At 38.3% G+C, this 27,603-nt stretch overlaps 1 protein-coding gene across 1 annotated transcript; it reads left to right on the top strand.

Moving 5' to 3' along the window:
- On the top strand, positions 1-27,427 carry HMGCR (3-hydroxy-3-methylglutaryl-CoA reductase). Its single transcript, XM_082724938.1, has 20 exons — positions 1-283; positions 7,818-8,005; positions 8,455-8,566; positions 8,850-8,937; positions 9,843-9,927; positions 10,838-10,943; positions 13,727-13,833; positions 13,942-14,058; positions 14,578-14,738; positions 14,858-15,105; positions 15,285-15,463; positions 16,506-16,700; positions 17,733-17,891; positions 18,041-18,198; positions 19,329-19,434; positions 23,752-23,922; positions 24,502-24,642; positions 24,724-24,882; positions 25,321-25,475; positions 25,622-27,427. Exons 2-20 carry the CDS (start codon positions 7,841-7,843, stop codon positions 25,674-25,676), a joined length of 2,667 nt encoding a protein of 888 aa, XP_082581064.1. The 5' UTR covers positions 1-283; positions 7,818-7,840; the 3' UTR covers positions 25,677-27,427.
- The last annotated feature ends 176 nt before the right edge of the window (positions 27,428-27,603 follow it).

The raw sequence follows: 27,603 nt of genomic DNA, 5'->3' as shown, positions 1-27,603 counted from the left end.
ATTGGTTGGCCGAGCCATGGTGAGAGATGGTGCGGTGCCGGTTCTCCGCAGCAGGGAGAGCTGTGGGAGGTTGTTAAGGCGACCGTTCGTGACGTAGCCCCGTGAGGCCGAGCCGCACCCAGCTGATTGGCTAGACGATCGGACGATCCTCTCTCATTGGTCGTAGGTTCAGCCGGCACCGAGTGTGCGTAGGTCGAAGGTTCCTTCCGCTTCGCGTCTCCGTTGACTGGAGACAGGCGGAGCGCTGGCGCCCGGGTTCGGTGGCCTCTAGTGAGATCCGGAGGTGAGGTGGTCGGTGGCAGCGAAGGAGACCGGGGGCAGAGGGAGCGGGGCGGTGGTGGGTGGGAGCGGGATTAGGGCCGGGTTGATGGTGGTTCTCGAGCTCCTCCTGGCCCTGGGAAGGGGCAGTTTGCCCCTCTTGCGGACCTGCCAGGAGCTGCAGTGGCGGCTTTGCGGGTGTGGCAGCCCGGTCCCGCGGAGACTCTAAGGAGAGACGTCCTGAGGCGCGGCCAGCCGAGTGGCGGCCTGCACCAATGCTGGGGAGCCCGGCGGCCAGCCCGGGCCCGAGGGGCGGGCGGCGGGCCGGCTTCTTCTTGGCTGCGGTGGTCATCGTAGGTGGGCCGGCGAGGGTAGCTGCGGTCACCCTCCAAGTCCCAAGTAGTCCGCGTAGGCTGGCAGTCGCGGTCATCGGGCGGAAAGGGTGCCAGATAGCATGACCTCAGAAGCCCCTCGACTCGAGAAATGCTGGGGGTGCGTGTGTGTGATGGGCTGGGCCCGCAGCTCGCGGAGAGGCGGTGAGAAGGTCTATCAAGTGCAGCGTTCACGCCCAGGCGCTGCTGTTCGTCAGCATCTTGCTTTAAAGTGATGGGGAAGATTTCCATAAATGCTGCTGACTAACACAGAGCCGTGAAGAAGAACCGTGGATCTGCAGAGAAGTGTCGGGTTATTTCCAGGAGAGACGAGTTGAGAGGATACTTTTAAGTCCTTGGGCAAGTCCCAAGGACTTAAAGTATTCTTCTACTACTACCACGGCCCTCCATTTTTTCTCTTTTTTTTTTTTTTCTAAGGGGCTTTAGTCTCTTTAGAGCTGATTTAATTGAGTTCAAACCTTGTAGATTTTCTGGAACTATTTGGTTTGGGTTAGGAAAGACGTACCTTGGGGGTTCAAATACAGAACAGTCGGTTTGCGTCGTAGGAGAAGGCGGATGTACTCCATCTTAAATGATCGTCTGAAAATATTTCATAGCTTGGTTGATATTTCAGGACCGCCTTAGGGTTGGTCCTGAAAAGTCATAGGAAGCATTTGTTTCTGGGCTGTACTAAATAATCATGCATGATTTCAGTATCTTAATGCAGAGAATGTTTTTTTGCCCATGAATATATTTTACTGCCCATGCAATGAAAGACATTTTCTGATTTAGAGGTAATGTAGCAAAGGCCTGGTGTGTACAGTGGGATCGACTGGTTTTTGAGGGCCTGCTTTGTTCTGTCTTTCCAGGATTTGCTTGTGATAAACTTGGTAATAAGGACAAATGGCATTTAGTAACATGAAGGTTAAAAAAGTTTACTAAGATTAATCATCAACATATGAGGCTCATGTGTGGCACAAGTCTTCAGGATGAAGTGTATAATGTGCTTGATTGTGCTCATTTTATTCTTACATGATCTACTTTCTAAACCATGGATGGATAACTACATGTTTATCAGTATGTATTTAGGTTGACCCATATGAAATTGCAGGTATTTGAAATTTGACTTTTTTTTTAACCTACAAAAGTAGCAGTTTCATATGGTTCCGCTTAATACCTGTCTTTGTCAAAGAACTTTGGAGCTCTAGCTTAGTAAGTTACCAAAGAGAGATGTGACTTAGAAGCGTGTAATAGAATGGGGGGAGGGGAATCCAGGTTTCCTGATTTCCAGTGCAAGATTTTTTTTCCCCCTAGGATACTAGGTTGAGCAACAGAATGCCAGATCCTGTTGGAACTAAGGATGATTCAATATAAGATGTGGTTCTTGTCTTCAAAGAGTCAAAATATACACAGCAATTAATTTGAGAGCTGTGTAAAGTAGTGTATAATCATATGCTAGGACGTACAGTGCAGGAGGAGTGCAGGGTGGGGAGGAAATAGTGTTGGATGCAAAAGCATCCTTTTCTGCAGATGGCTATGGTAGGTAGTTTCTGTAACATCTTGGATAGGAGTTTGAGGTGTCCATTGAGTTTAAATCATCTTTTCTTTTGAAGAAAATGTTTGTGGCATATTTCATTGTGCATAAGCAAGGCATACACTGCCTATTTAGCTTGATTTTTTTTTTTTTTTAAAGTAAAGTGTTTTTAGTGCAGCCTGGCCTAAATAGTGTCCATTGAATTTGCATGAGCTGTCCTGTAGCCTGCTAATGCCACTTGTAACTGCTGATGAGGGTGGAAGACTGGATTCTCTGGCATTTAAGTACTTTGCATAATCACAGGGAAATGGGCAGGGTGCTCATGAGAAATGAGATGGTGTACAGTTATGGTTACTTTTGACACACCTTGAACGTTTTTTTACCGACTTTGTATTTCCAAATAGGTGGGCTTCTCTGTGTTTGGGGTTGTTTCACAGAATCATGTGTAATTTTTTCCTGAATGTTGCAAAGATGAGTTTATATCTAGGAAAGAAATTTCCCAGAATTGACAATGCTACCATGAAATCTTTTAAAGGGACCACATAATGCGTCTAATAGGTAATTATGGGTTAATGATGCTAAATCAATTTGTGATCAAATTGGGGTGCCTTCTTGCTGGCAGCTCAGATTACAATTGAACTAACTTTTTAATAATGAAGAATATATCAACTTAATAGGGAATAACCTAAGTTGAGAGGTTTTGTTTGTTTGTTTGTTTTTGGTGGGGAGAATCATTTTGACCTAGTGTTGACATGTATTTTTAGTTGATTCACTTTCTGGAACATTGATGCTAGTTGATCCTTTAGACCGGTTTGTAGAGTTTTGTTTTTGTTTTTGAATATAAGAAGGATGTTATGTGATAGAAAACTGTCCTGAAAATCTAGGCTCTTATGAGGCTTTTGGTTATAATGAAGTAGGATTCAAATCTAAGATACTCTCCAAAGCTTTAAGTCCCAAGTCCTTGCTCATCTAATAGAAACTATTTTTGTTATTGTCCATTTTTGAAAACAGTGTATAGACTGTAACCTCTCTTCCCTACCCCATTCCCCTTTAATATATTTCTTGAATGCTCTACATTCAGCCTTAACCAAGGGTGGGCAGCGTGGTGTGCTAGCAGGTGAGCAGTTATATTTATATCTTTTGGGCTAAAAGTCATTTTTAGGCCATTTCAAGATGGGTCAGTAAAGTACATGCTCCTGTAGTTTATGAGATTTTTGATTAATCAGGTATTTGTTGAGTAGCTGCTGTGCGTGGGTACAAGGTTCTGGAGGATAAAATGAGGAACAAGACTCAGGGAGGAAGGTTCAAAAAGCATGAATAAACACAGGCAGATGCATGCCACATTTGTAGAACTTAGTGATTTTTAAAATTGAGACCCACAGTAAGTAATACATGTTATGTTGGAACTCTATACACACACACACACACACACACACACACACACACACACACACACACAGTTTCATGAAACATCAAGCTTTAAGAAATAATATCTACCTATACTATATTCTTACCTACAGCAATTTTTTTCTTTTCTTTTTTTTTTTTAAGATTTTATTTATTTATTTAACAGACAGAGATCACAATTAGGCAGAGAGGCAGGCAGAGAGAGAGGAAGGGAAGTAGGCTCTCTGCTCAGCAGAGGCTTTAACCCACTGAGCCACCCAGGCGCCCTACAGCGATTTTTTCTATTTTATTTTATTAAACCCTGTTTGTTCTTACTCACAAAATTGATTTCATGATTGAATTGATCCAGTGAAAGATTGTCACCTGCAGTGGGAAAGCCAGCTGTCCAGTTGGGGCCTGGTGTAGCTGAAATAGGGAGAACATCTTGTGACATGATGGGGGATGATGTTCTGGAATTGCTTTGGTTCCTAAAAGCTACTCTTATTTTCTTTCCCTTAACCTTTTAGATAGAGTAATTAACTTTCTTTTTCTTCATTTGTTGCTTTTTAATTTTCTGTCTTCAATAAATGAGTCATTTTCTTATTACTACCACAAACAAGAGATTCATTTGAATTCTTGCTAGTGTGTCAATCAGTAGTCTTACTTTTTCTTTCTTTTTAACCTATATATTAATTGTTTCAGGAGTATAGGTCTGTGAATCATCAGTCTTACACAATTCACAGCACTCATCAAAGCACATACCCTCCTCAATGTCCATCACCTAGCCACCCCATCCCTCTCCTCCCCCTCACCTCCAGCAACCCTCCTATTGTTTCTTGAGATTAAGAGTCTCTTATGGTTTGTCTCCCTCTCAGGTTTCATCTTGTTTCATTTTTCCCTTCCTTCCCCTATGATCCTCTGTCTTGTTTCTCAAATTCTTTATATCAGTGAGATCATATGATAATTGTCTTTCTCTGATTGACTTATTTCAGTAGCCTTACTTTTTTTTTTTTTTAAGATTTTATTTATTTATTTGACAGAGAGAGATCACAAGTAGGCAGAGAGGCAGGCAGAGAGAGAGAGAGGAGGAAGCAGGCTCCCCGCCGAGCAGAGAGCCCGATGCGGGACTCGATCCCAGGACCCTGAGATCATGACCTGAGCCGAAGGCAGCGGCTTAACCCACTGAGCCACCCAGGCGCCCTAGCCTTACTTTTTAAATCTTAATTTGAAATAGATTTTTTTGGGCAGTTAAATATGCTTTATTGTGAGCATTAATTTTAGTTTAAGAAGGCTTACAAGTTCCTATTCTAGAGACCAGTGACTGTATCAGATTTTTTAAAAAATGAGAATATAAAAATTATTGTAATTTAGCCAACAGACATGGGGAGGTTTAGTCATGGTAGTTGTTAGATCAAAATTACCTGTATGTTCTCCAGGGGCGCCTGGGTAGCTCATTTTGTTAAGCATCTGACGCTTGATTTCACCTCAGGTAGTGAACCTCAGGGTCATGAGATTGAGCCCTGTGTCAGACTCCATCCTGAGTGGGGAATCTGCTTCGGATTCTCTTTAAAGATTAAATTTAAAAATTACCTGTACGTTCTGTTGGGAATTTTTTTTTTTATTTTTAATTTTTAATTTTTTATAAACATATATTTTTATCCCCAGGGGTACAGGTCTGTGAATCACCAGGTTTACACACTTCACAGCTCTCACCAAGCACATGCCCTCCCCAATGTCCATAATCCCACCCCCTTCTCCCAAACCCCCTCCCCCCAGCAACCCTCAGTTTGTTTTATGAGATTAAGAGTCACTTATGGTTTGTCTCCCTCCCAATCCCATCTTGTTTCATTTATTCTTCTCCTACCCACTTAAGCCTCCATGTTGCATCACCACTTCCTCATATCAGGGAGATCATATGATAGTTGTCTTTCTCTGCTTGACTTATTTCGCTAAGCATGATACGCTCTAGTTCCATCCATGTTGTTGCAAATGGCAAGATTTCATTTCTTTTGATGGCTGCATAGTATTCCATTGTGTATATATACCACATCTTCTTGATCCATTCATCTGTTGATGGACATCTAGGTTCTTTCCATAGTTTGGCTATTGTGGACATTGCTGCTATAAACATTCGGGTGCATGTGCCCCTTTGGATCACTACATTTGTATCTTTAGGGTAAATACCCAATAGTGCAATTGCTGGGTCATAGGGCAGTTCTATTTTCAACATTTTGAGGAACCTCCATGCTGTTTTCCAGAGTGGCTGCACCAGCTTGCATTCCCACCAACAGTGGAGGAGGGTTCCCCTTTCTCTGCATCCTCGCCAGCATCTGTCATTTCCTGACTTGTTGATTTTAGCCATTCTGACTGGTGTGAGGTGATATCTCATTGTGGTTTTGATTTGTATTTCCCTGATGCCGAGTGATATGGAGCACTTTTTCATGTGTCTGTTGGCCATCTGGATGTCTTCTTTGCAGAAATGTCTGTTCATGTCCTCTGCCCATTTCTTGATTGGATTATTTGTTCTTTGGGTGTTGAGTTTGCTAAGTTCTTTATAGATTCTGGACACTAGTCCTTTATCTGATATGTCGTTTGCAAATATCTTCTCCCATTCTGTCAGTTGTCTTTTGATTTTGTTAACTGTTTCCTTTGCTGTGCAAAAGCTTTTGATCTTGATGAAATCCCAATAGTTCATTTTTTCCCTTGCTTCCCTTGCCTTTTGCGTTGTTCCTAGGAAGATGTTGCTGCGGCAGAGGTCGAAGAGGTTGCTGCCTGTGTTCTCCTCAAGGATTTTGATGGATTCCTTTCGCACATTGAGGTCCTTCATCCATTTTGAGTCTATTTTTGTGTGTGGTGTAAGGAAATGGTCCAATTTCATTTTTTTGCATGTGGCTGTCCAATTTTCCCAGCACCATTTATTGAAGAGGCTGTCTTTTTTCCATTGGACATTCTTTCCTGCTTTGTCGAAGATTAGTTGACCATAGATTTGAGGGTCTATTTCTGGGCTCTCTATTCTGTTCCATTGATCTATGTGTCTGTTTTTGTGCCAGTACCATGCTGTCTTGATGATGACAGCTTTGTAATAGAGCTTGAAGTCCGGAATTGTGATGCCACCAACGTTGGCTTTCTTTTTCAATATCCCTTTGGCTATTCGAGGTCTTTTCTGGTTCCATATAAATTTTAGCATTATTTGTTCCATTTCTTTGAAAAAGATGGATGGTACTTTGATAGGAATTGCATTAAATGTGTAGATTGCTTTAGGTAGCATAGACATTTTCACAATATTTATTCTTCCAATCCAGGAGCATGGAACATTTTTCCATTTCTTTGTGTCTTCCTCAGTTTCTTTCATGAGTACTTTATAGTTTTCTGAGTATAGATTCTGTGTCTCTTTGGTTAGGTTTATTCCTAGGTTAAGATTTTATTTATTTATTTGACGGAGATCACAAGTAGGCAGAGAGGCAGGCAGAGAAAGAGGAAGGGAAGCAGGCTCCCTGCTGAGCAGAGAACCCGATAGAGGCTCTATCCCAGCACCCTGGGATCATGACCTGAGCCTAAGGCAGAGGCTTTAACTCACTGAGCCACCCAGGCGCCACTGTTGGGAATTTTTAAATGTCATAGACATCTACTTTGGCCAGCCATCCTCTTCTTCCAGTACTGTTGTGGCATTTTATTAGCTGTAAAATTTGGGAAAGACTTTTTTCTCTGGTGACAGTAAGAGTAGGAAGTTTCATTAAACATCATTTTGCTAGTAACATGCCATATGCTGCCTTTGAGGACACTTAACAAATAGATGGTGTTTGCCTTTTGCGTAACCAGAATGTGGAGAAGGTAGAGGGTGCTTATGGGCGTTTTATGCCAGGGTAATTAGAAAGCAAATGTGAATAGTTGTTTCTCACTTATTTTTTTTTTCTGTTGTATTGCTCTCCTCCTTCGCTCAGGTAATATCATGGGCTGAGATATTTATTTGGTTCCATCATAAATGCTTGAATTCATACAACTTGTAAGAAATAGCTAGTTTTTAAGTTGGTTGCTAGTGACTAATAGAGGATTCAAGTTTTGTGAGTAAGAAAGTAGTATCAGAGTCCTCTTATTTTGATTTTATAATTATTTTACAGAACTAATAAGGAACACTGTCAAATAGTATTATTCATATGTATAAGACACTGTGCCTACAATAGCAGGGTTTACAGTGCAAAATCTTAAAATCTTTTCCTAAAAATACAGTGATATGTGTACTAAGTGTTCACACTTGATATTCCTTTTAGGATCCAAGAATTCTGTAGCTACAATGTTGTCAAGACTTTTCCGAATGCATGGCCTTTTTGTGGCCTCCCACCCCTGGGAAGTCATAGTGGGGACGGTGACACTGACCATCTGTATGATGTCCATGAACATGTTTACTGGTAACGATAAGATCTGTGGTTGGAATTATGAGTGTCCAAAATTTGAAGAGGTTTGTGAAATTTATTTGATATTGTCTAAATTTCATTTTCAGTTTCTGAAGAGCATTTCCTCTTAGTGACCATATAATAAAAAAAGTTGCAAGTAAAATCTTTAACTTAGTATTTATGAACTTAATCAGATTTCTATTTACTTATATAGTTTGGAAATAACTTTTCCTTTTCTGCATGAAATGAGTATAATTGACTTTACTAGAGAAAATAGTAGCTTTAAAAGTGACTAACAGAAAAATGATTGGCTTTAAATAGTGGATTGTTTAAAAATTGGACTTGGCTTTTGATTTGCATGTTTAATATTTTTATTTGACTTGTATTGTGCCTATATTTATATTATCATGGTAATATACAAACTGATGATGCATACAAAATAAAAACTCTTAATTTTAGTTGCTTATTTTAAAAGGTAAAGCTATTGAGATTTGTTTTCTATCTCTTCCAATAGGATGTGTTAAGCAGTGACATTATAATTCTGACAATAACACGATGCATAGCAATCCTGTATATTTACTTCCAGTTCCAGAATTTACGTCAACTTGGATCAAAATATATTTTGGGTAATCATTTTATACATTTAACTTATTTGTGCTATCAAATTTTTGATTTGTTATGGAAATACATAATTTTGTTTGTTCAAATCATGTATATGGAAATGGGTATATTGCTTAAAGTACACTGCACGCATTTAGTGGTTGCCCTATTGAGAGTAAGCATTCTGATATTTGAGATCTTAATAATCTGGAGAAAATAATATTTCTTTCAGAATATTATATGGGACTGTATGTTACTATTTTTGTAATAAAGGGTAATTTTTTTTCTGTTTGAATTTTGTCAATTTAGGTATTGCTGGCCTCTTCACAATTTTCTCAAGTTTTGTATTCAGTACAGTTGTCATTCATTTCTTAGATAAAGAATTGACAGGCTTGAAGTAAGTATTTAAAACATAAATACACTTTTTTCCAAAATATATAATTAACAACTCCTCTTCTCCAAGTTATATTCTAATATATACATTTTTAAAAGTTTATAGGAAATATGGGGAAATTTTTCATGCTGTCATTTAGCTAATGTTAATATCTCTTAACATTTTGGTATATGCTTTCCTATGGTTTTTTACAGTTAAAAATTCTGAGATCATACAACTTCTTTATGCCTTTATAATATTTTGATGTGTGATAATAGTTCATCAACATCTTTGCATGTCCTTAATGCTAAGTTAAATTACTTGTATTGGTTGTCTAGTATTCCCCTGTGTGAATATATTATAGTTCATTTACTTAATCCTCTAGGATTGGATTGTTAGGTTATTTAATTTCCTCTATTAATAGCACTGTGACGAACGTCTCTGTGGCTTACCTTGTGTTCATATTCATTCTTAGGATATATTCCTAGGAGTGAGACAGTGCCTGTGTAAGTTTTGGGGGCTTTTGAGTGCTATTATTGCCAACTGTCTCTCCAGAAAGCTTCAACTTGGATCCTTCCATAAATAGTGAATAATGTTAAAAAATTTTTATCTATTCCACTTTTTTCCCCATGTTAATTCAAGGATAAATTTTTTACTTAGGATGATATTTTGCTATAAAATCATCAAAAAGTATTTCTGTATAAATGCAATTATATTTTTAACATTATAAATATTTTGAGCAGTGCATATGTTTAGCTTTGAGAATGTCAAAAGGGAGTGAGTATAGGGTGTACCTTCGGGCTGCAAAAAGGTATACATACTAAAGAATCATACAGTGTATGAGGCGGGTCTGACCATTTTATTGTGGAAAGCATTTTTAAGCCAGACTTCCTGTTAAATTCCTGATCATCTGATTTTTTTTTTCCCAGTGAAGCTTTGCCCTTTTTCCTACTTTTGATTGACCTTTCTAGAGCAAGCGCTCTAGCAAAGTTTGCCCTCAGTTCCAACTCACAGGTAAGTATTATTTTTAAGACAGGTATGTTACTAGTATTTCTTTCAGTTTGTTTACATTAATAGGAAGCATTAATAGTTTCTTCATAGTTCAAGAATCAGGAATTGCCCACAGTTTTAAGTTTAATTGTCAAGTCTTAAGACTGGTCTTTCTAGGTGCCCCAGGAACTGTCCCATTTACCTAACAACTTAATTCCACAGGTTCTGGAATTTGGAGTTTTTCCGCATTTTCCTATTTGAAGATTTTAGAAATTTAGGTAGTGAGACTTTTGGATAAGAAAGAGTGTCTACTTACTGAAACCTATCAGAGAACAGGACAGGATATAATGGAAGATAGTCTCCCGGTAGATTTATTTCTAAAACTTTAGCATTAACCCTAGCATTATTTTCCATCTAAAGTTTTATGTTGGTGTTCAATAGTCACTTTAAGTTAATTAACATTTTTAATAGTCTTGCTTCAGAATACCTGAATATAAAATAACATGTAATTCTGCCTTGATTATGTATTTGATGAGTATTCTGACCATTTGAGCATGTTGACAAAAATAGGTTTTAGGTTTCATAGTATTAACAAGGTCTCAAAAAAATTGCAACGAAGGACTGTAAGTGATAGCCAAATATAAAATGTTATAGTATTTCATTATGTAGTATTTAAATGGCAGGATTCATGCACCACCTCAGAGGAATCTTGCCAAGTAGCAAGTAGCATCTTACTCAGTGAAAAGGGAAAGCAACTGTACATGACCTTTTTCTTAATTCTTTGCATCTGGAATGCCTGTTAGTGGTATTACATTGTTTCTTTTACTTTTGGTACAGCAAACTAGATTTTAGTAGAGGCCCTGGCATACTCTCCAATGTTTTTGAAAGTTGTTTTATACCTTACTGACCTTGATAAATTTGGTCTGTGTTTTAGGATGAAGTGCGGGAAAACATTGCTCGCGGAATGGCAATTTTAGGTCCCACGTTCACCCTTGATGCTCTTGTAGAATGTCTGGTGATTGGAGTTGGTACCATGTCAGGTTTGTAAGCAGTTTTTAATATATTTTAAAGTAAATTTGTAGATGAAGGGAAAAAAAGAACATCTCCGATTGCATTGGTTATTCTTAAATTCTGACTTTGAAAGTGTGACATTACTCTTAAAAGATTTTAATTGAATGAGTATGTGGGTTTATCTGACCTTATGTCTGTCTGCTTTAGTGAAAACTTAGTAATATGTTACCTTTTTTTTTCACTAATGCCATGCCACCTTCTCTTTCTATGTTCTACTCTTGTGAGAGTTTTTAGTGTTTATGTTTGGAAAGCCCCTTCCAGCTCCTGCTTTTGCCCAGGCTAAATTAGTGACTTGGTTCCTTATGTTTTAATTGTCATGTAGGAGACAGTGAGGAGTCAGAAATGAGCCAGATCTAAATTAGGTCCACCTAATAGGCTGGTTGAGAACATTTAATCAGACGGTGTGCAGTACATCTTAGTGAGTACCTAGTATTAGTCTCAACACATGTTTCTTAATCCTTAATTGGATAGTAGAGAGTTAGATCTTAAATATCAAACATAGGACTCCATTATATAGGACAAAAATTGTGGCCTGGCATGGAAATTTGCCAGAATGAATATATCCTGCTGTTAAGGTCTCCTAATAATTAAGACTAGATTTTATGGCTTTCTTAGGGAGTCTACTTTTTGTAACTACAGTTCTAGTCTATTCCTTGGGAGGCCTGAGTGGCTTAGTTGCTTAGGTGTCTTAGCTTAAGTGTCTTCCTTCAGCTCCGGTCATGATCTTAGCATTCTGGGATCAAGTCCAGCTTCTCCCTCTGCCTGCCACTGCCCCTGCTTGTATGCGATCTCTCTCTCTGACAAATAAATAAATAAAATATTTTTTTAAAAAAATGAACATTCCTTAAAATCTACTTTTTTTTTTTTTTTTAAAGATTTTGTTGATTTGACACAGAGATCTCAAGTAGGCACAGCAGCAGGCAGAGAGAGAGAGGGAAAGCAGGCTCCCTGGTGAGCTGAGAGCCTGATACGGAGCTCCATCCCAGGACCCTGAGATCATGACCTGAGCCGAAGGCAGAGGCTTTAACCCACTGAGCCATTCAGGCGCCCTGCTTAAAATCTACTTTTGAGATAGAGTTTTGAGTTTTGACAAAGATAAAGTTATTAAGTCACTGCCACAATCAAGAAAAATGTTTTTGATTGGGTGAAAACATATCTGTGTGATTTTATTCAAATAAGAGTATATAGGAAGGTGAAGAAGATTAGCCAGGAGCTGGAAGTGGGCCATGAAACCAAGGATTACTCATTTGAAACTGATGTGGAGAGTAGGATGATGGATTTTGGCATGCTGTCAGAGAAGTAGACAAAGGACATGATGAGATTTCTAGTTGGAAAAGCCAGTTGGGAGACATGGGTACAGCTATACAGAAATGCTATAATTAGGGATGAGGCTTAGGGTAGAAAAACGACAGATTTAACACCTGTTAAAGAAGAAGTAACCCTTTGGAAAACCACTGAAAAAGGAAAAAGCCTTAACTTCTTGGAAATACATAGATTGGTGCTGTCTCTCTGTGTAGTAGCAGAATGGCCCAGAGAGACTGTTCTAGGATGGAGAGGGAAGAATGTCTACAGAGCATATGGCAGCAATAGTAGTCCTGTTGTGCGGAGGGAAACAGCTGATAACTAGGTTGTAAAAGCATTGGTCAGGTATTGTTTCTGTGGTCTCAGGTTTGAAAAGATTACATTTGGCTACTATTTAAAGTACAAGGTTGTTCATAGTGCTTTTGTTGTTATAGCTGTATATTGAATGTCCACCTTTGAGAGTAATTGCTGTAGATTTTTTTTTGAAGTATAGTTGACAGAGTGCTATAGAATTTGAAGAAAAATACAATGTATGTTTTTATTCTATTATTTCATCAAATGACCTGTAATAATTCAAAAATAAAATATACTGTTGAGTTTCTTGTATTCTAGTTAGCAATTTTGTAAGAGGAGGGAATAACTTCTTATTTACATTTCAAAACATTTTTATATTTAATACGAGTGAATCAGAAATTTGTTTTATATTCAAGTTTATTTGTAATCTTGAAGGAATAGGATTTGGTAATCAAAGGTCTTTTTCAGTTCTAAAATTCTGTTACCTTCTATTTGAGAAGATTACCAAGTGATACCTTTAACATTTTGTAGTGGAATGTTTGTTAATTTTGGATCTTGAATTGCCTTTGCACATTATTTAATTTCTCAAACAGATCAATGAAATTAACCAAAATTATAAGAACATAAATAGATTCAGTAGAAGTTCTGTTGAGATTAGAGTCCTGTAGTACAGATAAAGTCTTTATTACAGTACTGTATCAGGAATGGCATAGCTGGTAGTAGGTTTTACTTTAATAAAAAGTCTTTGGGCCACAGGTGAATTGTTTTTCTGGTAAAGAGTGGAATTGGGTCCTAACTGTTGAGGTTTGCACATTAGTGTAGCCTGGGCTTGTTCTTATATCAAAACAGAGTAGTACCATTTCCTAAAAGGGGATTATCAGATATGTGTTTAAGTGCAGCAACTGTGCCTGGCATTGTGATAGATTTGAGACATGGGAGAAGACAAGTTCTCCTTCCTTGAGGGAAATATCCCTGTTGTGCTCTAAGGCTTGCCATCACCTCGGAGTTCCTCTTTCTTCTTCCAGTAAATAGTAAAGAGCTTAATCTACTAATATTTTCTTGTATTCATCTGCTTAAAGGAAAAGTCCCTGTGATGTATGCTCTATCAAAAATACATGTACTTTACTAATTATACATTTAATTTTTCTCTAACCAGGGGTGCGTCAACTTGAAATTATGTGCTGCTTCGGCTGCATGTCAGTTCTTGCCAACTACTTTGTGTTCATGACTTTTTTCCCAGCTTGCGTTTCCTTGGTTTTAGAGGTAAGAGTAGTTCTTACTTACGGCGTTAGAAGGAGTAATGTTTCTCATCACGTCCGTTCACATAGATAAAATCAGTACCTTCTGATGTAACACTGGTTTTCTTTGTAGCTTTCTCGGGAAAGCCGCGAGGGTCGTCCAATTTGGCAACTGAGCCATTTTGCTCGAGTTTTAGAAGAGGAAGAAAATAAACCAAATCCCGTTACTCAGAGAGTTAAGATGATTATGGTAATTACATAGTTTTCTTCTCCTTTTAGTATCTCTAGTTCCAGTGTCATATTTTGCTTTTTGACTTTTTTCTCTCCTTCCTGTTATCTTTCTACAATTATTGTATAATTACTTCTTCCACTGATTTACTATATTTACTAATTTACTATATTTAATTAATTAATAAGTAAACTATATAATTTACTATAATTACATCTTTCACTGATGTTCCTCTTCCTTTTTTTTTTCTTGTTTCTCATTTCTTTGAGGCTCTTCATCTCTCTCCCCTAAACAGATTTTTCAAGTTCCTCCACTTTACCTCTCTTTGAGAACCTGTTCTTTACTCTTTGAAAACCTGTTGTTTTGCATGTTTAGTAGTTCAGTGGGCCACTGCTTTAGTCACAGAATAAGCATGGGGCTTTCTTTTCATGTTGAGGGGAGGCTGTGGGAGATAGTATCTGGTTATCCAGATGTTAAGGATGAGAAGTTGAGGTGCCATTGATATGCAGAGGATACATGATTTATAACATTTTATTTCAGTCTCTAGGCTTGGTTCTTGTTCACGCCCATAGTCGCTGGATAGCTGATCCTTCTCCTCAAAACAGTACGGCAGAAAATTCTAAAGTTTCTTTAGGATTGGATGAAAATGTGTCCAAGAGAATTGAACCAAGTGTTTCCCTCTGGCAGTTTTATCTCTCTAAGTAAGTTACCTGAGACCTAATTTATTGTGTATTAATCATAGCATTCTGTATTACTAAAAGTCAGTTGTGCCTTTTTTGTGCCTGAGTAATAACATTTTAATTTGCTTTCTTTTATTTAGAATGATCAGCATGGATATTGAACAAGTTATTACCCTAAGTTTAGCTCTCCTTCTGGCTGTCAAGTACATCTTCTTTGAACAAGCTGAGACAGAATCTACACTCTCATTAAAAAACCCTATCACATCTCCTGTAGTGACTCCCAAAAAAGTCCCAGATGATTGTTGTAGACGTGAACCTATACTGGTCAGAAATAGCCAGAAAGTCCATACAGCTGAGGAGGAGACAAGAATAAACAGAGAAAGAAAAGGTGATTTCTTGTTCTCTTTATTTTCTATTCTTCCACTACTGATTTGTCAAGTTGAGTTCATTTTAAAACTTATGTTCACATCCTTCCCACTGTCTCCTGGAACTGGGCTTGGGGTCTGCAGGGTGTGGTGGGGGCAACTACGTTCACAGTTGTGAGATTTCTTTTGTTCTCTTGAACAGTTGAGGTCATAAAACCCTTAGTGGCAGAAACTGACACTCCAAACAGAGCTACGTTTGTGGTTGGTAACTCCTCCTTACTTGATACTTCGCTGGAACCAGAGACACAGGAACCTGAAATTGAACTCCCCTTGGAGCCTCGGCCTAACGAAGAATGTCTACAGATACTTGGGAATGCAGAGGTGAGGAAAATAAAATTAACTTAAGGTTAGTATCTTAAGAAAAGGAGCTTTTTTTTTTTTTTTTTTAATTAGAGGAAGGAAGGAAGAAAATTATGGTCCTGAGTACCTACTAAGTTTGGGGCACTTTGTTCTGTGGTTTACAGGTAGTGGCCTTATTTATTTATTCCCTGCAACCTTGTGAGATTGTTGGAATTATCTCCATTTTTCAGATAAGAAAGAGAAAGCTGGGGCTCCAGGAGGCTTAAATATTTCCCAAAGTAATACATTTAGGAAATGGAAAAGCTGGTATCCAGAATTCAAGATTTACTGACTCAAGGTCAATGCTCTTTGTACTTTATTAGTATTTGCCGGAGAGATAAGCCACTACTCTATTCTCTTGAATCTTAGGGCCTAGAAAAGGTTGAACTCAAAAATGAACTTCAAAGACTGAAGGAAGTTTTTTGTTGTTGTTGTTTTTGATTTGTTTCAAAAGTAAGCTTGATGCTCAAGAGGAAGTTTGTTTTCCTTTCTGACATGTGAATGGGTGTTCTGCCTACATGACCATATGAGTCCATTCATGCTTTAGTGTGAATATTGTATTCCATCTCTATCTGCTTAATCTGGTTCATTCTTAATTTATGTGCACATGAGTGAGAGTAACATCAGGTTTGTTTGTCTTTCACTTTCCCTCATTCCTATTAACATGTGTACTGATATTTGAACTATCTTTCTATATACAGAGTTAATGAAATTTAGAGGGTGGATATCAGAATCTTAATTATGAATATTCTTTTTCTACAAATTTCACTTGTAAAATTTGGTGTTTCGGTTTTACATTTGTTTAGTGTCATTTTTATAAAGAATTTGCTTTCATTTTGATATTCTTATTTCCACTCAAATAATCTCCTTTAGAACGCTAAAGTTCTTTGGGTTCTCTTCTTCTGAGAGCATTGTTGTTTTAAATGCCTTATTTGTTAAAAAGAATATGAAAGGAACTTCTTAAAAGATTTTTGTCATCCCTTTCCCACCAATCCCTCCTTTTTTTTTTTTTTCATTTCTTTAGAAAGGTGCAAAATTCCTTAGTGATGCTGAGATCATCCAATTAGTCAATGCTAAACATATCCCAGCTTACAAATTGGAAACTCTGATGGAAACTCATGAACGAGGTGTATCTATTCGCCGACAGTTACTTTCCCGAAAACTTCCAGAGCCTTCTTCTCTCCAGTATCTACCATACAGGGACTATAATTACTCCTTGGTATGTTGTTTTCTTGGTGTGGGAAAGTTTGCTTTGCCGTTTTATTCCTGTAGCTTTATTCTTCAGCTTTTTAGTGTTTTTCTTGACTAGTCTTTTATATGTACATAGTATTTTAAAACATTTTTTAAAAAATGCTTTTACTGTAATTTTGTATTTGCTTATGATTATAGGTCCTAAAAATTAAAGATATTTTTCCTGTTGTTTATAGTCATTACTTAGTGATTTTAGTACTTTTAAATACTTCCTTTTTTTTTTTTTTAAAAAGCATTTATTTATTTGTCAGAGAGAGCGAGAGAGTGAGAAAGCATACAAGCAGGGGGAGCAGCAGGCGGAGGGAGAAACAGGCTCCCTGCTGAGCAAAGAGCCCGATGTAGAAGTTGATCCCAGGACCCTGGGACTGTGACTTGAGTCAAAGAGACTCAACTGACTGAACCACCCAGTCGCCCCCAAAAAGATGTATTTGACAGAGAGAGAATGAGAGAGAGAGGGAATGCAAGAAAGCATGAAGGGGCAAGGGGCAGAGGGAGAGGGAGAAGCAGACTCTCCAATGAGTGAAGAGCCTGTGGGGCTCCGTCCCAGGACCCTGGGATCATGATCCAAGCCGAATGTAGATGCTTAACTGACCAAACTACCCAGGCGTCCTAATACTTCTTAAATACTTCTAGAGAGTATATGAAAGGGGCGCTTGGGTGGCTTGGTTGGGTGTCCCAACTCGTGGTTTCAGCTCAGGTGGTACTCTCAGCATCATGAGATCAAGCCCTGTGCTGGCCTCCTAGCTCAGCAGGGACTCTGCTTGAAATCTCTCACCCCCTGGCCCTCCCTGGCTCATGCGTGCCCTCCACCCAAATAAATAAAATCTTTAACTACTTGTGATCTCTGTCTATCAAATAAATAAATAAAATCTTAAAAAAAATAAGTAGAAGATTTTGTTGACAAATATACTAAAGGTTTAAGTTTGAAGAAAATTATTAATGACAAGGGCTGTGTATTTGCGATACAGATTTTCACTTGCTGCCTGACTTTACCTTGTAGGTGATGGGAGCCTGTTGTGAGAATGTTATTGGATATATGCCCATCCCTGTTGGAGTAGCAGGACCTCTGTGCTTGGATGGAAAGGAATTTCAGGTTCCAATGGCAACAACAGAAGGGTGCCTTGTGGCCAGTACTAATAGAGGCTGCAGAGCAATAGGTGTAAGTTGCCTTTTATAAATTTGCCTATTTTAAGATGGGCCCTGAGGCCAGGCGAGGAGAATAGATTTGGGGACGATCAGGGATACCTTTTGCGACAGGCAGAAGTGTTTGCAGGATTAACATATGCTTTTGTAACATCCTCTGTGTAGCTTGGTGGAGGTGCCAGCAGTCGAATCCTCGCAGATGGGATGACTCGAGGCCCCGTGGTGCGTCTTCCCCGTGCTTGTGACTCTGCGGAAGTGAAGGCCTGGCTTGAGACACCTGAAGGATTCACAGTGATAAAGGAGGCTTTTGATAGCACCAGCAGGTATGAGGAGGTTTATATAAATTTATATTATTTCAGGGCCACTGTCAACTTCTGTGATCACTAAATGTAACTGTTAACATACTGCCTGCTTCAGGTGATATAACTAAACATTAATTCGAAGTCCATTTAGTCAAAATGAGTAATATTTATGCTTAGTTTGGGGGATGTGGACGGGGACAAAATGTTGATCCACATGAATACCTCCATAAGAGTAAAGAGAAAAAATAAAGCATGCACTAGTAAGTTTGTGCGTTGATTTTACAAGACTCAATTTGATTAGACTGTTACTTTGTCCTAGAAGAGTGTTGACTTAGAATTGCCCTAGGGAGGAATGGCCTGAAAAAAAGATTTTCTAAGCAGGGTAGAAATATTTGTATAGTAGTAAGTTTACTTTGAATCCAGAAAATTAAATCTATAAAGAAGCATATCAGTACAAAAAATAGCCCCATTTTATTTTTTTAGAAAGACAGTGTATATATGAGTGGGGGGTGGGTCAGAGTGAGAAGGAGAGAGAGAATCTCAAGCAGGCTCCACAGTGCAAGGAGCCCAACGTGGGGCTCCATCCCTTGACCCTGAGATCATGACCCAAACTGAAATCAAGGGATCGACACTTCAGTGACTGAGCTACCCAAGTGCCCCATCAATAGCTCCATTTTAGTTTGTTTATTTATTTTTTTGGACTTTTAAAGTCTGTCTGTGATGATGATGTCTATAGCAGCCCTCTCTTGTGGCATGTAAGAATGAGCTGGTTGAATTAGTGTTCTAACGTAACATTTAGTTAAAGAAGAAAATACATTAAATAAGTAATTTCCATGAGCGTTCTCTTATGTGTAAAATAAATCAACTGAACTAGAATTTTTTCTTTTAAGATTATATTTATTTATTTGAGAGAGACAGTGAGAGAGAGCATGAGAGGGGAGAAGGTCAGAGGGAGAAGCAGATTTCCCATGGAGCTGGGAGCCTGATGTGCAACTTGGTCCTGGGACTCTGACCTGAGCTGGAACCTGAACTGAAGGCAGTTGCTTAACCAACTGAGCCACCCAGGCACCCTCAACTGAACTAGATTTTTAAGGGAAGTTCCGTCTTCTCAAAAAAATAACAAAATAAAAAAATCTTTGCTTTGTTTACAGGTTTGCACGTCTGCAGAAACTTCAGATGACTATGGCTGGTCGCAATCTTTATATTCGTTTCCAGTCCAGGTCAGGTGATGCCATGGGGATGAACATGATTTCAAAGGTGAGCCTGGATAGCCTGTATTAAAACGTGCGAGACCGATTATCCCAGGGGTGGGGAACTAGGTGTTAGGGAGGTAAGAGTGGGGAGCAGACTTGCTGTTTATGTCCTGTATTTTTAAATTTTGTTTCATTCATGTATATATATATATATATATATATATACACACACACACACACACACACACATATATTATTTAAAGGATTGAGTGGAAGATTTTTATTAAAAGCTAAATTCTGATACATATAACTCATCAGACTTTTTTTTTAAGGTCCTGAAGAGGGTTTATATTTTACTTTTAATTAACTAATTAGTTAGTATTTGTTCAGTTAGCCAGCATATCGTACATCATTAGTTTTTGATGTGTTCAACGATATATTAGTTGCATATAACACCCAGTGCCCTCCTTACTACCCATCACGTGGTTACCCATCCCTTTACCACCCCCACTGCTATAATCCTCAGTTTGATTCCCAGAGTCCAGAGTCTCTCTTAGTTTGTCTCCCTGACTTCTTCCCATTCAGTTTTCCCTACCTTCCTGTGGTCCTTCGCACTATTCATTATGTTCCACATACGAATGAAACCATGTAATTGTCTTTCTGCTTGACTTACTTTTATTTCACTTAGCATAAACCCCTCCAGTTCCGTCTATGTCGATGCAAGTAGTAGGTATTCATCCTTTCTGACGGCTGAGGAATATTCCGTCATATATATGAACCACATCTTTATCCAGTCATCTGTTGAAGGGCATCTCAGCTCCTTCCACATTTTGGCTATTGTGGACATTGCTGCTATGAACATTGGGGTGCAGGTGCCCCTTCTTTTCACTACATCTGTATCTTTGAGGTAAATACCTAGTAGTGTAATTGCTGGGTTGTAGGGTATCTCTATTTTTAACATTTTGAGGAACCTCCAGACTGTTTTCCAGAGTGGCTGCACCAATTTGCATTCCCACCAACAGTGTGAGAGGGTTCCCCTTTCTCTGCATCCTTGCCAACACTTGTTTTCTGTCTTGTTAATTTGTGCCATTCTAGCTGGTGTAAGGTGGCTTCTCTTCGTGGCTTTGATTTGTATTTCCCTGATGGACATTTTTTCATGTGTCTATTAGCCATTCGTATGTCTTCTTTGGAGAAGTGACTGTTCATGTTCTGCCCATTTACTGACTGGATTATTTGTTTTTCAGGTGTTAAGTTTGAGAAGTTCTTTATAAATCTTGGATACCAGCCCTTTAACGTCATTTGCAAATATCTTATCCCATTCCATGAGTTGCTGCTTAGTTTTGTTGACTGTTTCCTTTGCTGTGCAAAATTTTTTATCTTGATGAATCCCTGAAGTTCATTTTTGCTTTTGTTTCCCTTGCCTTTAGTGATGTGTCTTGAAAGAGGTTGCTGTGGCCAGTGTGGAAAGAGGTTACTGCCTATGTTTTCTTCTAGGATTTTGATGGATTCCTGTCTCACATTGAGGTCTTTCATCCATTTTGAGTTTATGTTTATGTGTTATGTATAAGAGAATGGTCCAGTTTCATTCTTCTATATATTCTTCTGTCCAGTTTTCCCAGCACCATTTATTGAAGAGGCTGTCTTTTTTCCATTAGATATTCTTTCTTGCTTTATCGAAGATTAGTTGACCATAGAGTTGAGGGTCCATTTCTGGGGTCTCTATTCTGTTCCACTGACCTATGTGTCTGTTTCTGTGCCAATTATTTCCTTATAAGAAGATGGTATGTGGCTTGCATTTTATTCTACTGATACTTATTATTACAAATATTCACAAATGTGTTAAAGTCAATTAAGTTAGCAAAATTTATTTTGTGGGGTTTACCTGTATATGAGGACTGTTCTGAAAGAGAAAGAGGATAGTGACTAAAAATGTAGGTTTTAAAAGTTGTTTATTTTTTATTATTTTTTAAGCTTTATTTATTTGACAGAGACAGTAAGAGCAGGAACACAAGCAGGGGGAGTGGTAGAGGGAGAAGCAGGCTTCTCACCAAGCAAGGAGCCCAGTGTGGGGCTCAATCCCAGGACCCTGGGATCCTGAAACAAGCCGAAGGCAGACTCTTAAAGACTGAGCCACCCATGTGCCCCTTAAAAGTTGTTTAAAAAGAAACAGTACAGTAGTTCCTAAAAAAATTAAAAAGAGAATTATGATGCAGCAATTTCATTTTGGGGTATTTACCCAAAATAACTCAAAAGAGGGTTTCAGAGACTTTTTTTTGTATATCCATGTTTGTGGCAGCATTATTCACAATAGTCTAAAGGCAGAAGCAACCCAGGTGTTCCTGGACAGATGAATCAATATAGAAAATGTGGTATGTACATATAATGGGATATTATAAAACCCTAAAAAAATAGGAAATTTGCACATATGCTAAATAAACCTTGAGGATCACTTGATAAGTTAAATAATCTGGTTAACAAAAAAGACAAATACTTTGCAAATTCACACTTAACCTAGATGAGTTAAATTCATTTGTAGAGACAGGAAGTGGAAGGGTGATTACCAGGGGCTGAGGAAAAAGGAAATAGGGAGTTGCTGTTTAATGGGTTTGGAGTTTCAGTTTTGTAAGATGAACAGAGTTCTGGAGATGGGCTGTACCACAGCATGAATTATGTACTTAACACTAACCTGTACACTTAAAAATAGTTAAGGTGGTAAGTTCTATGTCACATGTGTTTTAACCACAAGTAAAACACATTTTTTAAAATTGCAAGTAAGTATATCTTCGGTTATTGAGGTATGAGTTGTTAATTGAATTAATTTCACTTAATTGGAAGTCCTGTTTACATTTTTATAAGGGTGATCCCAATGACTTTCATTTACAATAGGATTTACTGTAATATCTGACTTCTCTTTACTGACTCGGTAACTTGGGCTTTTGGGTAACACTTGAATAACTAGAAGAGGTAATTTATTACATGTCAGTCGTGGGTCAAGTTACTCCCAGTGACATGATTATGAGTATTATACTCTGAGTATTTTTAAATTAAGTCTTATTTAAAACTTTTTAATTTAAATTCAATTTAATTAACATATACTGTATTATTATTTTCAGGGGTAAAATTTAGTGATTCATCAGTTGTATATACCACCTAGTGCTCTCATTACATCAAGTGCCCTCCTTAATGCCCATCACTCAATTATCCCCTCCTCCTCACCCACTCTTCAGTTTGGTTCCTGGAGTTGAGTATCTCTTACGGTTTGTCTCCCTCTCTGTTTTTATCTTATTTCATTTTTCCTTCTCGACCCTATGTTCATCTGTTTTGTTTCTCAAATTCCACATATGAGTGAAATCATAGGGCACTTGTCTTTTTTCTCTGATTGACTTAGCTCACTTAGCAAAACACCTCCACCCTATTCAATCCATTTTGTTGCAAATGACAAGATTTCATTCTTTTTGATGGCTGAGTAATATTCCATTATATATACACAGTCACACACACACTCTCTCTCTATATATAGTAATATTCCCTTATATGTGTGTGTGTGTGTGTGTGTATCACATCTTCTTTATCCATTCATCTGTTGATGAACATCTGGGCTCTTTCCATAGTTTGGCTAGTGTGGACATTGCTGCTCTAAAACATTCAGGTGCAGGTGCCCCTTTGGATCACTACATTTGTATCTTTAGGGTAAATACCCAGTAATGTGATTGCTGGGTCCTAGGGTAGCTCTATTATCAACTTTTTGTACTGTTTTCCAGAGTGGCTGCACCAGCTTGCATTCCTCTCAACAGTGTGGGAGGGTTCCCCTTGCATGGCATCCTTCCCAACATCTGTCATTTCCTGAGTGGTTCATTTTAGCCATTTTTACTGGTGTGAGGTGGTACCTCATTATGGTTTTGATTTGTATTTCCCTGATGCCATATGATGTTGAGCATTTTTTCATGTGTCTGTTGGCCGTTTGGATGTCTTCTTTGCAGAAATGTCTGTTCATGTCTTCTGCCCATTTCCTGATTGGCTTTTTTGTTTTTTGGGGTGTTGAGTTTGGTAAGTTGTTTATAAATTTTGAATAGTAGCCCTTTATCTGTTAAGTCATTTGCAAATATCTTCTCCCATTTAATATTCTCATTATGTTCTCATTTACATCCCTGTTCATCAGTGACTACAAAGAACTTTGTTTTCACTCCTAGAAAGAAAGAGAAAGAAACAGTAGGAGTCTATACTGACTGAGAAGTTTATCACTGCGATGGCTAATGAAGCTGTTTTTTTATTTATTGTATTTAGAAATATTATAGTTAATTGTACTTGTTATTATTATATACAAATAAAGCCTCTGATCTGTAAATAGCTGTGCATTTTAATTTTGTTGTGTTCTTGACAGGGCACAGAGAAGGCACTTTCAAAGCTTCATGAGTATTTCCCTGAAATGCAGATTCTAGCAGTTAGTGGTAACTACTGTACTGACAAGAAACCTGCTGCTATAAATTGGATAGAGGGAAGAGGAAAGTCTGTGGTTTGTGAAGCTGTCATTCCAGCCAAGGTTGTCAGAGAAGTGAGTGATAATTTTATTTTTATTATTTGTATATATAATAACAATATTATTGTTACTTTTATTACTGTACTATTATTGTTTTTATTTTATTTTATTATTTTGTTAATCTTTAATTGGGTTAAAGATTGGGGAAAGGAATATTCTTTTTTTTTTTTTTTTAAAGATTTTATTTGACAGACAGAGATCACAAGTAGGCAGAGGCAGGCAGGCAGGCAGAGAGAGGAAGCAGGCTCCCTGCTGAGCAGAGAGCCCGATGCGGGACTCGATCCCAGGACCCTGAGATCATGACCTGAGCCGAAGGCAGAGCCTTAACCCACTGAGCCACCCAGGTGCCCCAAATATTAACATTTTAAGTAAAGCTTAGTATACGGTGTATTTTATGTTAAAGATGACTGTTGCATGTATCTTGCCCATCAGCGTGTGGCATTCACATCAACAAACTTGACTGATACTCTTTATTGAGGACAAGGCTTCAGTGGGGCCATATCTAAACTCTTGCTTTACCAAAGGGTAGATCTAGGTAGCATACCCTGAATCTTCTGGGGGAACATATAAAATGTGCACAACTCTGTTTGCTAGGTATTAAAGACTACTACAGAAGCTATGATTGAAGTTAACATTAATAAGAACCTGGTGGGCTCTGCCATGGCCGGGAGCATTGGAGGCTACAATGCCCACGCGGCGAACATTGTAACTGCCATCTACATTGCCTGTGGACAGGTGAGAGCTCAACCTCCACTTTACTGTTCTCTTTTGTAAAGGAAGGGAAGTGTTATACTTCTTCTTTTTATTTTTTTCCAGGATGCAGCACAAAATGTTGGTAGTTCAAACTGTATTACTTTAATGGAAGCAAGTGGTCCCACAAATGAAGATTTGTACATCAGTTGCACTATGCCATCTATAGAGATTGGAACTGTGGGTGGTGGGACCAACCTGCTTCCTCAGCAAGCCTGTTTGCAGGTATGACACCTCAGCCCCGAAGTTGCTGACCTCAAGCCTAGTTCTGACTTGCTGGGATTCTGTTTCTGCCTGGCATAACTTGTCACTCACCTGCGTTTTAGCGGGTCTTTTCATCTTTTTGCTTCTCACCAGCCTATCCTGTTGTATCCAAGTAAGCATATTCAGGCATGTGCTTAAGTAAAATGAGAAAGTAGATTAAGAGAGCAAATGAATGTTCATTTACTCTGAGTAAGTATCCTGCAAACCAGGTTGTAGATGTTATGTACCCTGTGGTATTATTGTCAGTGCTGGCTATCAGATCTTGGAAATTGAGTACTTCCACTGGAAGTCCAATTCTATTCTGATGCCATTATAGTTGCCCTTACTTAAGTTGGTAGAGAAGGAAGTTATTGTCGTGACTTTAAAGGTGAGTCCTGCTGTCTCTCTTCCTGGCTGCAGATGCTAGGTGTCCAAGGAGCATGCAAAGACAATCCTGGGGAGAATGCCCGGCAGCTTGCCAGGATCGTGTGTGGTACAGTAATGGCTGGGGAACTGTCACTGATGGCCGCATTGGCAGCTGGACATCTTGTCAAAAGTCACATGATTCACAACAGGTAAGACTTAAAGATGTATTTAACTTCTTTCCCCTAGACTTAAGATACATAGTACAAAAATCTACTGTGCAGATACAATAGATCTAACTTAAAATTCTGTATTCTTAATGTATTTTATATCTCTACTTTGTCTTTTTCTGCCATAGGTCAAAGATAAATTTACAAGACCTCCAAGGAACTTCCACTAAGAAGGCTGCTTGAACAGCCTGACTGCTCTGAACTGAAACATGGGCATTGGGTTTGAAAGGACTAACATAAAATCTGTGAATTAAAAAGCTCAATGCGGTGGTATGTTGAGGATGAATAATATGATCTATGAGACAACGACTGCTTGGTGTTTGGCTGTTTCAGAAAGGTCTGAGATCCTTCTTTCCATGCAGATTTCTCAGATCTAAAAATAGTGTAATACTTTACATGCTGTGCTCTCTGGAAGGATCTCAACAAGAATACCATACTTTAAAGCATCACAGATGGTAATCTACAGCTCACTTCTGAAAGAGAATACAAGCTGGAAAAAAGTGTTTTCTTTTGATGAAATCCATGGAGTTCATGATGATCAGTGTGAGATTGACCCTCCTCTCCATCCTCCCTTCCCCTCTGGTTGAAAATGGATTTTTAAATTATACTGTAGCTGACAAACTGATTTCATAGTTAATTTATTAAGTCTGGGTTATAGGACTTGAAGAGATAAGAGCTAAGTTTATTTTTTTGTAAACTAATACTTCATTTGGTGCTGGTCTATTTTGATTTCTCTTTGGGGTAGCCATTGTGATTCTTCAGAAGGGGACCTCCTTTCTTCAAGGGAAGAATTACTCTTATTCCCAAACTACTGAATTATGTGCTAAGCAGTGCTAAATCATTCTATCAAGAAAACAAATCACTGCATTAATCTCTGCAGGCTATTTGTTCAGAGAGGCCTTTTGTCTAAGTATAAATGTTTGTCTAGATTGCTAGAACGCATCTTCTAGCATAAGACTTTAAGGAACAGAGTTTTGCATTCTTTGTTAGATACAAGAGCTCTTTATGTTGCTTAGACAAAGGTGACTCTCTATAGCAAGAACTTGTAAGTCTGTGACCTCTCAGAACTCAGAGGGTGGAAAACAGGTTGGAAAGAAAAACACCATTTCTCTAAGCCAACTTTAATTACTTAAAAGACAATTAAATTTATTTAGTGGAAAAATCTAAGTGTTTTGTAAAGAACTGTTATCCAATCTGTATATGTTGTAATAAAGCTTCTTCTGCTAGGAGTTCATTGAAAGTGTTAAGAAATAAATAAAAATCAACTTGTATATGGATAAAACATTCTAAACTTGGGCCAGAAAAGACAGTGTTTTTTAATGTTGTCCAAGAAACCCTGGCTTGCTCATTGAGCTGGCTGAAAGGGAAATCAGCTTTCAGAGCCAGTGAAGGTGCCACGTGAATGGCCCCAGAGGAGTGAGCTTCATTCCTGCGGCCAGGAGGTTGGTGACTGAAACATTCACATGGGGCTCCTTGATAGACCCATAAAAGTTCTTAGCTTCCTCAGCAGAGTTGTTGAATTTTAATTTTTTTCTTAATGTACAAATTTTGTATAAATAATAAAGAACTCCTTATTTTATATTACATTTAATGCTTCAAGTGTTAGTCTTGGAGAGAGAAGATGGACTCTGAAGAACATTCCAGTAATGCCGTGGCAGCATGGAGAGCCTCTGAGTGATTGTATCTGCAGTACTGTTGTGGAAGATTGATCTTTGCTGTTGGATGTAAAGTTTAAATTGCTTCTCTTGTGACTTTCAGCCAGTGACTTATTTATCCAAACTTTTCATGGAAGTGGCAGTGAAAAGTGTGAGTCTTCATTCTGGTGACTGTAATCAACATCGTCTCACTAAATTAATGTTTTGTACAAAGACTAAATTGTATACATTTTGTTATACTTTTTGCCTAGTTCCAGTAAATTATGAAAAGAAAGTTAATGCTGAGCAGTGTAAACAGTAACCTTTTCTTGTTTGGATTAACCCTTGGCCCGAGGCCCTGGAAGCTTGAAATCAAGTCTCACTAGAATGGTAACCTAATAATTCCTGCTAGGTGTCCTATGACCCTTTATCATTTTCTGTTATGTGCTCCAGTTCCTCCGACATTAATGCCAGGC

Source organism: Mustela nivalis (assembly GCF_964662115.1).
Source record: "Mustela nivalis genome assembly, chromosome: 3".
Lineage (NCBI taxonomy): Eukaryota > Metazoa > Chordata > Mammalia > Carnivora > Mustelidae > Mustela > Mustela nivalis.
The sequence above is the reverse complement of the archived record's forward strand: the minus strand, read 5'-3'. Positions and strand labels throughout refer to the sequence as shown.

Coding starts and splice junctions, on each gene's coding strand:
- HMGCR (XM_082724938.1), top strand. CDS start 7,841: ATGTTGTCAAGACTTTTCCGAATGCATGGCCTTTTTGTGGCCTCCCAC. Junction 10,944..13,726: donor TGGAGTTGGTACCATGTCAG/GTTTGTAAGCAG, acceptor TTCTCTAACCAG/GGGTGCGTCAACTTGAAATT. Junction 15,464..16,505: donor AGATACTTGGGAATGCAGAG/GTGAGGAAAATA, acceptor TCATTTCTTTAG/AAAGGTGCAAAATTCCTTAG.